At 37.5% G+C, this 14,222-nt stretch overlaps 1 protein-coding gene across 6 annotated transcripts in view; it reads left to right on the top strand.

Annotated features, from left to right (window-relative positions):
* The first annotated feature begins 9,039 nt into the window (after window positions 1-9,039).
* BBS4 (Bardet-Biedl syndrome 4) overlaps window positions 9,040-14,222 on the top strand; it is a 71,815-nt gene continuing 66,632 nt past the window's right edge. For 3 of the 6 annotated variants that reach the window (XM_081291784.1, XM_081291787.1, XM_081291786.1), the window contains exon 1: window positions 9,049-9,084. In XM_081291784.1, the coding sequence (XP_081147910.1) occupies window positions 9,061-9,084 (24 nt within the window). In that variant the 5' untranslated portion in view covers window positions 9,049-9,060. Of the gene's footprint in view, window positions 9,085-14,222 lie in introns of all 6 variants that reach the window. The other 3 variants (XM_081291788.1, XM_081291783.1, XM_081291785.1) reach the window with 2 other exon arrangements.

The following is a 14,222-nucleotide window of genomic DNA, read 5'->3' as shown; positions in this document are numbered from 1 at the left end:
TGTGGTGCTGAGGATCGAACCCAGTGCCTCATGCATGCTAGGCGAGCGCTCTACCACTGAGCCACAACCCCAGCCCCTGTATTTGATTTTTTAAAGTACTAATTTATATTTTTATTTTTTCTTTTTGGTACTGGGAATTCAACCCAGAGGTGCTTAATTACTGAGCTACATCCTCATCCCCCTACTTTTTTTTTTTTTTTTTTTTAATATAGAAAGGATCTTACTAAGTTGCTGAGGCTGGCTTTGGACTTGAGATCCTCCTGCCTCAGGCTTCTGACTTGATGGAATTACAGGAATGCGCCACCACACCTGGCTTAAGTACTAAGTTTTATATTCCATTTTTTTTATTTGTTGCTAGTATATAAAATTACAATTTTTTGTACATTTATCTCAAATTCTGCCACCTTGCTTTTAGACATAAATGTAGAATCCATACAGTATTATATATACACAAAAATATGATCTGTGAATCACATTTTTGTGCCTTTTATTTTGTTGTCTGCTCTTCTGTTCTGGCTACAATATCTACTATAATGTTTAATACATGTGATAAGAACAGTTACCTTGCCAGATACGGTGTTGCACACCATAATCCACCCATTCAGGAAACTGAGGCAGGATGATAGCAAGTTTGAGACCACCCTGGGCAAATTAGCAAGAACCTGTTTCAAATTTTTGAAAAGTGTGGGGATGTAGAGGGCCCCCCTGGGTTCAATCCTGAGTACTGAAACCAAAAAACAAACAAACCAACCAAAAAACATTCTTGCCTTGTTTGTTCTCAATAGTAGGAGTAAAGGTTTTGTTGTTTTACCAGTAAGTGTAATGGTAACTGTAAGGGTTTATTTTGTTTTTATGAATGTCCTTTACCAACCTAAGGAAATTTATTTCTTGACCTAGTTTATATATATATATATATATATATATATATATATATATATATATATATATATATACTTTTAGTTGTAGATGGATACAATACCTTTATTTTATTTATTTATTTTTATGTGGTGCTACAGATTGAACCCCGTGTCTCACATGTGCCAGACAAGTGCTCTACCACTGAGCCACAACCCCAGTCCCTTCTTGCCCTAGTTTTTTTTTTTTTTTTTTTTTTTTTTTTTTTTTTTTTTTTTTTTTTTTGGTACTGGGGATTTATTTAATCCAGGGATTCTTTACCACTAAGCTACATCCCCAACCCTTTTTATTTTTTTAGATAGGATCTTGGTAAATTGCTTAGGGCCTAAGCTAAGGCTAACCTCAAACTTGCAATCTTCCTGCCTCATTCTCCAGAGTTGCTAGGATCACAGATGTGTGCCACCATGCCCTGTTTGATTTACATTATTTGAAGTTTATAAGTAGAAGGAAGAAGAAGTGGAGACTATGTGATCTGCAACATTTTCATTCTCTTTGTTGCTCTAGAATAGCACTGTCCAATAGAACTTCCTATGATGACAGGAATATTCTCTGAATTGGTCAATATGGTAGGTACTTAGTGGTTATGTGGCTAGTGTAAATAGACTTTTAATTTTGTTTAATGAATTTAAATAGACAGTTATTACCAGTGGCTACTTTATTAGAAAGTGCAACACAAAATAATATGTACTCTTAGAATATTCTTTTTATTTTATATTTTACTTATATATACTATAAACCCCACAATACTTTTAGCGTTTTTTTTTTTTAGAGAGAGAGAATTTTTAATATTTATTTTTTAGTTCTCGGCGGACACAACATCTTTGTTGGTATGTGGTGCTGAGGATCGAACCCGGGCCGCACACATGCCAGGCGAGCACGCTACCGCTTGAGCCACATCCCCAGCCCCTACTTTTAGCATTCTTTTATTGCAGTTTTCTAGAGGTGAATTCTCTCACTTTTTAATCTGTCAGAAAATGTCTTTAATTTTATTTTTGAGGGCTATTGTAGTTGATATGGTATTCTAATTCTATGGTAAGCTTTTATTCTTCTTTCAGTACTTTAAGGAAGTTATACTCAGGTCTCGCTTGTTTCTGGTGAGAGTCATCATTTTAATTTTTGTTTCACTGTCCACAATGCGTCCCCTCACAATGGTTGAATCTGTTGTCTTTAGTGTATAACAGGTTTACTATGATATGTCTACATGTTTTCCTTTGTATGGAGATTACTGTACCTTTCAAACCTTTGTTGATGTTTTTTATTAATATTGGCTAATTCTTGATGATTAGCTCTTTAAATATTTCTTGTTCCATACTGCTGCTTTTCTCTGAGATTCCAATCTCTTTGACTTAATATTATCCTACAGATCTCAGATGATTTTCCCCCACTCTTTTTTTATTTGTTTGTTTGGTTTTCAGATTGGATGCTTTCCTCTTAAAATCATCTGAGATCTTTTTTTAAAAATGACTTTTTAAAATTGGTTCTTTTTATAGTTATAATGCCTTAAATTTTTTTTTCAGTACTGGAATTGAACTCTCAGTGATATTCTATCATTGAGCCACATCCCCACCCCCTTTTTATCTTTTATTTTGAGATAAGTCCAGGCTGGTCTAGAACTTGTGAACTTCCTGCCTCAGCCTCCTGAGTAGCCAGGATTACAGGTGTGCACTACTGCACCTGGCTTAATGTAATGAATTCATTTCTGGTATTGTATTATTTATTTATTTATTTATTTTATTGTATTATTTATTGTTTGTATAATTACCATTTTCTGCCAGAGTCTCCCATTTCTTGAAGCATGTTTTCCACTGGATTTTTTAAAAATAATTTTTTTTTTAGTTGTAGGTGAACACAATACCTTTATTTTATGTGGTGCTGAGGATCGAACCCAGTGCCTCACACATGCCAGGCAAGTACTCTTACCACTGAGCCAGAATCCCAGCCCTTCTACTTGATTTTTTAGTATTATCATTGTTATTTCAAAAACCTTATCAGTAGAATAAGAACCATCAGCAACAGTCAATGACCAGGGCTGGGGATATCATTCAGCTGGTAGAGTGCCTGCCTCGCATGCACAAGGTCCTGGGTTCAAGCCCCAGCACACAAAAAACAAAAAACAAAACAAAACAAAAAACACCTGTTGATTCTAGTTATTTTGACTTCCACTAGAGTTTTTAGCATTTTAACCAGAGTTGTTATTTATTTACTTGTTTTACTTTTGGGTACTGATAATCTCAGGGGTGCTTTACCACTGAGCTATATCCCCAGACCTTTATTATGATGATGATGATGAGATAGGGTCTCAGTAAATTGCTTAGGGCCTTCAGCTTGTGATCTTCCTGCCTCAACCTCCTGAGTCTCTGGGATTACAGTTGTGCACCACCATGCCTGGTCATAGTTAATTTAAAGATCCCAACTGGTAATTCACCATCTGGGTCTTCTCTAGTTTTGCTTGTGTCTTCTCTCTTATCATTGGTCTCATTTTCTTGTTTTTGCACATGTCTTGTATACAGTCATGTGTTTCATTATACAATGATCATCAACAAACGACGCATACAATGGTATTTCCATAAAATGAAAATTAAACTAAAAAATACTTATTACCTAGTATTATTCAACTTTTCTGTTTAAATATGCTTAGATACACAAATATTATTTGTTACAACCACCTTCAGTATTTAGTACAGTAACATGCGTTATAGATTTATGGCATAGGAGCAATACACTATACCACGTAGCCTAGGTGTGTTGGAGGCTATTCCATCTAGGTTTGTGTATCATACTTGTGCAATGATGATATTGCCTAACAAAATATCCTGTTGTTGAGCAGCACATGACTATTTCTGATTGTATGGTGGATAATTTAAGAAAACTCAAGAGAAGTCGGGTGTGATGGCACACGCCTGTAATCCCAGTGGCTCAAGAGGCTGAGGCAGGAGGATTGTGAATTCAAAGCCAGCCTCAGTAACAGCAAAGCGCTAAGCAACTCTGTGAGACCTTGTCTCTAAATAAAATACAAAATAGGGCTGGGGCTGTGGCTTAGTGGTCAAGTTCCCCTGAGTTCAATACCCAGTACCAAAAACAAAACAAAACAAAAAAACAAGTGAGACTGAAGTAAGCATTATTTATTATTTACTTCCAAAATGGGGTGTGGCCATTTTTGTTTTAGGCTAATCTGATGTATATTTGACCTATAACTGGACCTTATTGTAGCTTTAGTTTGATTTGGTTCACCACTAGTTACAAATATTTTGAAGGTGAGAATTTTACTTCATCAGGACCTGGATTAGGGATGCCGGCAAGATTCCAGAGATCCAACTGCTTAACAGTCTAACCATCAGCTTTTGGAAACAGTCTCTCTCTGCTTCATAGCTTTGACTCCAGGCTGGCTTCCTTCCTTCCTTCCTTCCTTCCTTCCTTCCTTCCTTCCTTCCTTTCTCTTTTCTTTTTTTTAATCATCTGGATGGGGGGTAATTTTCTCAGCAGTCACTTGTTCAGGTTCTTAGTCTTTTTTAAAGGAATGACCCCAATGCCTGAGAGATGAGACTTTCCACTCTCCTGCCCCTCCTAAAAGTCTTCAAGAGTGCCTCTGATGGATTTCTCAGCTCTTCTACCTTGCCCCCTCATTTTAAAAGGTATTTTGCACCTGGAAAAGGCTCCTTAACATGGTAGATTTCTCTTTGCTCTCCTAATATTCATTTCCTTCCAAATTTGGTATACTACATCCCTGTATTTGTTTAATATCTATGAAGTAAGATTGGTGGGTGGGTGCGGGCTTCCTCTGTGGATTTGGGTCCTCCCAGATATTAAAGTCATGCCAGCCTCTATGGGGCCATTAAAATTTTGTTAACTTTCAGCAAGTTTCTCTTTACTCCCCCTATGGTGGATGATTCTTCCTAGTATAGTTCAATTAGAAATATGAGCAGCAACGAGTCTTTTCTCTCTTATGAAGAACTTGGTTGACATTTTCTCAAATTTCGTTTATTAGGCTTGTGTCCTCTTCTTCCTGATGAATTTAAGATTTTTTAAAAAAATTTTCAATATAAAATGGCTTCTTTTGTTATTTGATAGAGTGAGAGCAATATTCTCTTGTGATTTTCTGCATATAAAGCAGTTGTAAGTTCCAGGAATTAGAGTTTTAAAATGGTTTTATTTACATATTTTGTTAACTTATTTTAAATTAAAAATACATGAATGATAGCAAGTTAAATTTTATATAATTGTAAATAATGAAAAGCAGTATCTTTCCATCCTAGGTCCCTTAGTTCCTTTACTCCCTCCACAAAGACAGATATCTTACAGTTTCCTATTATTTCTTCTCAGAATTGTATTTGTAAAATGTGTAAATATCTCTCCCCTTTATTTCCTTTAACCAAAATGGAAGCATATTTTCTTCACCTTCTCTATATAACTATTTTGCCATCTTAAGGATTTTTACAAGCTGCGTAATATGTCTTAGTATGGATGTACCTTGTTTTATTTAAACAATTATTGGTAGTGGATATTTGGATGTTTCTAGTATTTCTTTTGTCACAAACAAAATGGTAAATATGCCTTTGCTCATATTCACCATTGACCATTGTTGAGTATGTCATTAGGAATGACATATTTAAAATACTTTGTGAAGGCATACAAATAATATGAATATTTTGTTTTATTTCAAAGTGTTTTTTCCCAAAGTGATGGCTGAGGTCTCAGAAGTTTGTGGTATGAGTTTTGGGAACACTAGACACTTCAAATGAGGCATGAGGTGCTAGAGGTGCTAGATACTACCCAGCAGGTTGCATGGAAAAAAAAAAGCTGGCTGTGGACTCTGAGAAAAGTAAAAATGACATTTAAATATTAAAAATGGAGAAACTCAGCTGCAGCTCTTTCTTTAACCTTAAATTGCACCTGGGCACCTGTAATTCCAGTGACTTAGGAGGATTCCAAGTTCAAGGCCAGCCTCAGCATCTTAGCAAGACCCTGTCTCAAAAAAAAAAAAAAATAAAAAGAACTGGAGATGTAGCTCAGTTTTATAGCACCCCTGTGTTCAATCTCCAATACCAAAGTAAATAAAAGATAACCATATTGGAGGTACTACAAATTACTTATGCCTGATTCTTCTGCCTCCTCATTTCCCACTAAAAATTAGATTAATGTCTTGTTTGGAATGCTTTGCACAGCTATATGATTACAATGATTTTAATAAATAGGGTCACATTTAAGGAGGTTTTCTAAGGGAAATGAAGACTCGTGTGATACACAAACATGCTTTATGTGATATTTAGGATTTTCCTGTAAAGATATTGTTTTTTTTTTTTGTTTTTGTTTTTTTTTAGAGGGGGGTGAGAGAGGAGAGAGAGAGAGTTTTTTAATATTTAGTTTTTAGTTTTCGGCGGACACCACATCTTCGTTTGTATGTGGTGCTGAGGATCGCACGTGGTCTGCACGCATGCCAGGCGAGCGCGCTACCGCACTACCATTTGAGCCACATCCCCAGCCCCAAGATATTGTTTTTTGAGAAGGGTTTTTAAGTTATATAATTGAAGCACATTAAGTGTGGTGATGCAATTTGAGAAATTAATGTACTTTCTTATGAAAAAGGAACCTATCTAGAAAGTACTCTATTTCTCCTTAGATCTGGGGTCAAAGGAGAGATTTTGAAACATAACAACAATGGCTTCTATTTATTGAAAGGAATTCTTTTATTTCTTACAGGACCCCTTCCAGGGAGATTTTATATTTTGAGATACAGGCTTTTGACTTTTCTACAAATGTTTTCTCTAAGGCTCCCCTGCTAGTCTTTAGCTGTAGCATTCTTCTAATAGTACAGTTGTTTTAAGAGTTAGAAACCTGGCAGTATTCCTTTAACATTATCTGCTTGTTGTGCATCCCATTCTGTACCTCAGGAGGTTTGTACCATCCTCTAAGTTTCTTAAGAATTCATTATTTTCCCCCCATTTCTTTTACCCTCTTTCTGGTTCAGGTGAACTGGTTTCATCTCATTTGCAGTCTTTTATCTCCCCTGGATTCTCCCAATTCATTCTCTGCTCATTAGCTAACATGAATTATTTAAATGTTCATTCTGATCATGTTGTTCTTTGCTCAAAACTCTCTAGTGCCTTCCCAATGTCCTTACAGTAAAATCCCTCGTATGGCCTTTGTGGATCTACACCACTAGATTCCAACTTTTTCACCTATTGAAACAAACCCTTTCCCCCTTTTCTTTTTCCAGCCACACTTCTCTTTCTGTGCTACAAACTGGCCAAGCTTCTTCCATCCTCAGGGCCTTTGCACAAATTCTTCCTTTGCCTTAGAAATCTTCCCTGACCTGCACATCCCTTTTCCAAGCTAATGCCTTATCCTTTAGGTCTCATTTAAAATATCCAGGGAAAACTTCCCTATTGAAACAAGTTAGAGACTGGTCCCCTGTTATTTACTCTTATTTGCTATTTTCTTTTTTTTTATTGGTTGTTCAAAACACTATTTTGTTTCTTTTTCTTAGCATTTACTACAGTCCTAATGGTACAGTTGTTTCTTTTTTATTTTTTTTCTATTATTGGCATAGGTAATACATACATATAAAATGAAATTCAAATTGTACAAAAGGTAGAGTGAAAATTCTCCTGTTCCCTGTACCTTTGGTGCCCAGTTCTCCTCCCTAAAAGTAACATTTAGTATTTTGACTCTCCTTCCAGAAATATTTTCCGAGTATACAAGCAATTATGTACATAATATTTCTCTCTCTTTTTTTTAATTACAGATAGTATATGCATTTTTCTGCACTTTGTCTTTGTTAATTATGTATCCTGGCAATTCTTCTATATCATATGTAAATAGCTGCCTCTTTATTTTTCATGTGCCATATAGTATGGAATTATAATTTATTTAATAACTTCTATTGTTGGACATTTAGGTTGCTTTCAAGCTTTGGTTTATTGTAAACAATGCTGCATCAAATACCTTTGTAATTTCCCTCATCTATACCTATAGAATAAATTCCTATAATTGAAATAATTGAGTTTAAGGTTATGTGCATTTTTAATTTTGGTTATTTTCAAACTGCTCTAAATAGAAGTTTTACCAATTCACATTCCTGCTAGTGGATGAAGAATGCACGTTTCCTCATATCTATGTCAGTGAAAATTTTTGTTCTTTGCCAATGTAAAAGATGAAAAGTATCACTTGGAAATATTTATTTGCATGTGTTTTCTTCCTTGAAAAGTCTTTTTTCACATGTTTAAGAGTCATTTGTATTTACTTGGCGAAATGTTTCTTCATAAATTTTGCTTACTTATTGTCTGACTTGCTACACCCTGAAGGTCGTTCCTCCGGGTGCAGAGATCCTGTATCTTGTTTATTCTAGTTCCAGGAACTAGAATGAGCTGTAATAAATGACTGGCTCAGGTCACGCAGTAGTTATTTTTGCCTACAAAGCCCACCCATTTCCTCAGATGACACAAGTATTTAATTCACTCAGGTGAGTAAGGTAAAACACCTGAAGTACGCTGGGATGTTAGGACTGTGGACAAAGTCAACGAAATGTTTATCTACAGTCGCAGCCGCTATTTACTTTCATGCAGCAGTGCAGGCTCATTGTTGGCTCTTTATCCCGAAGCTAGATTTCTTGTGAAATCTCCTGATTTTAAAGTATGTCCAAATCAAAACAAGACAGACTCAAATGCAGCCCACCAACAGCGGATTTGCAAACAACCGCAAACAAAAGTGGGAGGTTGATGAGCCGAGTACTTCAGGAAGACAACGAAAGCCAAGAAATGGGCAGTTTTGTTTGGAAAGCAAAAAAGCAATTCTCTGCCTGAGACTTTCAACCAAGACTCCTTCCTGGAAGCAGGATCGAATTAAAGATAGATTGGAGCCAGAGCAAGCTGGAAAACAATGCTACCATATCGGAGTGTGCTGCGTGCAGCTTCTACACAGCGAGCGAGGTCTCCCACCCACTCCTTTAGAGCCACGGGGTCTGAAGTGCCAACACCAACACTCCCCTCCGACCCGGATGTCCCTGGGCTCGGAGCCTCAGCTTTCCACAGGGCCATCTACTTCCTTCTCGGCGAAGGCTTCCCGCCCTTCCCAGTTCTTCGACTTCCGTTTGCCTGGTCGTCTGGGAAACGGCTGACTTCCGGCAGCGCAGCAGTGGGCGGAGCCAAGATGGCTGAGGAGACGATTGAGTCGGTGAGCGCTGAGATTCTTTTTAGTGTCCCAGTAGCGGGGCAGGGCAGCACCCGTCCGTCCCCGAGGCAGGCTGGTGGACTGCCTCTGTCAGGCGCAGCCACTCCTGGGAGAGGCGGAGCTGAGTCCCGAGCGGCGGAACGACAAGTGCGGCCTCGGTTCACCCCTGGAGATGGTTGCCTAGGGCAAGTCTGAGTCCTTTGTGGCCCATACTCTGTAGTAGTACTGGTCTTTCTTTGGGTCCGCTGGATAGAAAAGAGATTTTCACTGGAAACGGCTCTGTTCCTAGTCCTCTTTTTCTTTCTCTTGACAGTATGGAAAGGAGGCATTATTACCACTTGCGTAAAGACAGTTTGTGTTAATCCTGTGAATTAGGAATATATTGAGATACAGCCTGCAAAGCTTTCACGCCACTGCCTTTTGTTAGTGAAGCAGGACCATGTTTTCTCTGTTGTGATTAAGTTTTGGAAAGTACTGTTTGGTAATTCAGCTGGTCTGAATGAAGCGTCAACTCCACAGAACTGTTAGATGTAAGATTAGTCCAAATGAAATCAGGATGACCCAGTGGTAGTTATTTAAAAATCTTTAATTGACACATAACTGTACATATTATGGGTTGCAGTGTGATAATTCACTACATGTATACAATGTATAAGGACCAAATCAGGATAATTAGCATTTTCTTAAGTATTTATCATTTCTTGTCATTGAGAACCTTCGAACTCTTCTAGTTTTGTTTTGTTTTTCCTGTTTTTTGGTACTGGGGGTTGAACTCAGGAGCACTTAATCAGTGAGCCACAACCTGAGACCTTTTTATTTGTTTTTTAAATTTTGACATGGGATCTCGCTAAATTGCTGAGGCTGGCTTTGAACTTGTGATCCTCCTGCTGCAGTCTCCCGAATCAGTGGGGATTACAGTCGTGTGCCACCACGCCTGGTTTCTTCTAGTGCTTTATAAAATACATAATAAATAGTTGTGAATTATAGTGACCCTACTTTGCTGTAGAACATTAGAACTTATCTCTGTTTTGATTCCTGTTATCCAGCCTCCTTTTAATCCCCCTCTTCCCTACTCTTTCCTAACCTCTAGTGATCACTGTTCTACTCTTTACTTCCAATAAATCGATTGTTTTTAGCGTACACTTATTTTTTTTTAAAGAATTAACCTTTTTTTTTTTTTTTTTTTTAATGTGGTGCTGAGGCTCAAGCCCTGTCCCTTCTCATTCTAGGCAAGCATTCTACCACTGAGCTACAACTCCAGCCCTACTGTCCACTTACGAGCAAGAACACAAGTTGTCTTTCTGTGCCTGCCTTATTTCATTCAGTGTAATGTCCTCTAGTTCCAGTTGTGTTGCTGCAAATGGCAGGATTTTATTCTTTTTATGACTGAATTATTTTACACTGTATAAAATGTACCACATTTTCTTTATCTGTTGTTTATTCGTTGTTGGACATCTCCTTTGATTCTATGTCTTGGTAGCATGGATAGTGCTGCAATAAACATGGGAACAGAAGCATGTCTTTAATACTTCATACATTCCTTTTGGTGTAAACCCAGTAATTTGATAGCTGGATCATATTTTATTTCTGTTTTTAGTTTTTTGATAGTAGTTGTAAGGTCAGGCACCAGTAACCAAAAGGAGGCAGAGTAAAAGCTGCTGAGCAAGGCTGATTGAGATTCCCTCCCAGGCGAGACCCTCCAGTCAAACAGAGCAGGTCTGGGGAAGTCGCACCCAGCCTTGGATTGGAATTTTATTTGGCTTAGGGCAGGAAGGGAGGTTTGGGGCAGGAAGGGAGGTTTTAGGGTCCCTTGTCCTCTTAGGATTGGTTGGGAGATCTTGCTGAGATCCCTGTCCTTCCAGGATTAGTCAGGAGACCCTGCTGATTGACAGGTGATTATCACTGTCTGCCGTGCCTGATTGGTTGTTTTTTTGTGCTTCGTTCCCTTAGCCACCTCAAACCAACCTATAGTAGTAGTGAATCATATGTGCATAATTGGGTCTAATTTCTCTAAAGTTCCAAATGTCAAACTTTATCTACCTTGCTTTAGTATTAAGTTTCTGTTACTTGTTCTGTACTATATTAGAATGATTTTAGTTTTTCAGAATTTATTGTCTTTTGAAAAACATCCTGGGAAGCATACTTGCTTTGGCTGATTATTTTACAACATAATTTTGTCTTAATAAGCAAGGCCATATTATCTGCTCAATGGACTTTTGTTTGTTTTCTATTCTCCTTTCATTTGTAGAGTAATCACATTATTTTAGTCTAAAACTGAGTATAAAGAAAACCCAAAGCAAAGATATTTTGTTAAATTAAGAATTAAAAAACTAAAATAACATGATTAATGTTACTAGACTTTTAAGATATTGGAAATTTTAAAGACCTACTTTGCCTACATATCTTTTTAAAATAGTTATATATATATTTGTTTGTTTGTTTGTTTGTTTTGTTTTTTATGTGATGATGAGGATCGAATCCAGGGCCTCGAACATGCTAGGCAAGTGCTCTAACTGAGCCACAATCCCAGCCCCCTACATAATCTTAAGATATATAAAGGGTGACATGCTGTAATACTGTTTATCCTCTAGTGCTTGTTGTCATATAGATAGGTATTTGTGGGACAGAATATGAATTTGATGTCTGTGATGGCAGAATTGTTCTGCATATTTGAATCTCAAATAGTATTTTAAAGAGAATGACTTTTTTAAAAAATGACTTTAGCACTTCAGCTTGAAGCAAACTATTTTATTGTTGTTGAGTTTATTGCTGGTAGTGTTATATTTATAGTAATTTCATTTTCTCAAGTTTCTGCTGCATGGAAATTTTAATTTTTGTCCTTTTTGGAAGTGATCTTGCCTCTCCTAATAAAATTAAGAGGATTCAACAATCCCACTCCTGAACCTAAGTCCCATAGAAATAAAAGTAAAGCATAAGCACATAGTACATGGATATCTGTTGCAGCACTGTTTCTAATGGAAAGAAGCTGGATAGTGGCACCATTTTTTTCCATGATAAATTATTTTGCCTCTTCTGGAATTTATAAAAGAACTGGGGACTGATATTTATAGATAAATATATGAAAAGGAGGAATTTTTTTTCCCTTTTTTTATTTGTGATACTAAGGATGGAACGCAGGACCTTGCATATGCTAGGCAAGTGCTCTACTACTGAACTATTTCCCTAGCCTTTTTTATTTTATTTTGAGAAAAGGTCCCATTAAATTGCCCAGACTGCCCTTCAACTTCTAATCCCCTTGCCTCAGCATCCTGAGTAGCTGGGATTATAGGGGTACACCACTGTGCCCAGCTTAATTTTTTTTTTAAAGCAACAAGCAGATAGCTCTGGTTTCCATGATTTATACTTATAAAATTTTTATAATACCCTAATTCTATTGTTTTTATATTTTATTTTTTGCAATGCTGGGGCTGAAACCCAGAGAGAGAGAGAGAGAGAGAGAGAGAGAGAGAGAGAGAGAATTTTTTTTTAATATTTATTTTTTTTAGTTATCGACAGACACAACATCTTTGTATGTGGTGCTGAGGATAGAACCGGGCCGCTTGCATGCCAGGCTAGCGCCACTACTGCTTGAGCCACATCCCCAGCCCCCAGTAGGGTGTCTTCTGATTCAATTGTTTGATGTTATCTGTTTGATATAGCATCAGGTCCCACACGTTGAAAGCTCAGCCTTCAAGACTGATCTTGCCTTTCATATACCAGTAGTGAGGCCCAGGTGGTTTGACCTGTGCTTTTGATTGGCTAGCTATAAATTGGGAACTCCCTCCATGGGATTGATTAGTTTGCTCTAGTGGCTCACAGAACTCAGGAAAACACTTGCTTATATTTATTGGTTTATTAAAAAGAATATTACAAAAGATACAGACGATGAGATGAGATATGGGGAAAGGGAACAGAGCTTCCATGCCCTTTCCAATCCACCACCCTCCAGCAACTTCCATGTGTTCAACTCTCCCAAAGTTCTCCCTATCTGTCCTTTTAGGTTTTTATGGAGACTTAACTGTGTAAGCATGCTTACTATTAGACTGAGTGGGGAAGCCCAGCAAGGCTGATCCAGTCAGATTCTTCTTGACCTCTCTGTGTAGCATTCCTTCCAGGTAGACAGTAGGGATTCTTAAATGGGGTCTTATGATTTGACCAGGTAAGTTAGAATTTCATTATGCCAGTGACTTCAAGGCAGGGGAAGGTTTAAATTTCTAGGGTTTGCTGTGGGGCACAGGGAAATTCTAGTTTCTGTGGCCTGTCTTAAGGGAGGAAGAGGACCAAGCAGAAGGAGGGGCAGGGGAGGTCAGAAAGAGAGACTGCTTTCTGAAGCCTGCTTCTGAGACCTTAAGTGCCCTAACATTTTTCTAATCACTTAGGAAATATTGAGGGCTTTGCAGTAAAGGAACCTGAATAAAAACATATCTGTATATCTCTGTCTATCTGTATGTATCTATCTTACTCTTTCCTTTTGTGGAACAAAAGTTCTTAATTCATTTTTTGTTCTGTTTTTTTGAGATGGAGATCTCACCTACAGCTCTTAATCCTCCTGTTTCAGCCATCACAGTAGCTGGGACCATTATGTATCTATTGTATCAAGCTTCAGAAGTTTCTAATTTGGCAGGGAGTTGTGGAGCGGTTCTGGGGATTGAACCCAGGGGTGCTTTACCACTGAGGTTCATCCGCAGCCCTGCTTTTTAAAAAAAAAAAACAAAACAAAACAACAACAACAAGAACCCTTTATTTTATTTATGTGGTGATGAAAATGGAACTCAGTGCCTCACATGTGTCAGGCAAGTGCTCTACCACCGAACCACAACTCCAGCCCCATCTCCAACCTTTTTTATGTCTTTTTTTTTTTTTTTAAGAGAGAGAGAGGGAGAGAGAGTGAAATTTTTTAATATTTATTTTTTAGTTTTCGGTGGACACAGCATCTTTTTTTTTAAGAGAGAGAGAATTTTAATATTTATTTTTTAGTTTTTCGGCAGACACAACATCTTTATTTTATTTATTTATTTTTTTTTAGAGAGAGAGAGAGAGAATGTTCAATATTTATTTTTCAGTTTTTGGCGGACACAACATCTTTGTATGTGGTGCTGAGGATCTAACTCGGGCAGCACGCATGCCAGGAGAGCGCGCTA

This window comes from Spermophilus citellus, assembly GCF_964194105.1.
Source record: "Spermophilus citellus genome assembly, chromosome: 4".
Lineage (NCBI taxonomy): Eukaryota > Metazoa > Chordata > Mammalia > Rodentia > Sciuridae > Spermophilus > Spermophilus citellus.
This window is presented reverse-complemented; position numbering and strand designations above follow the sequence as displayed.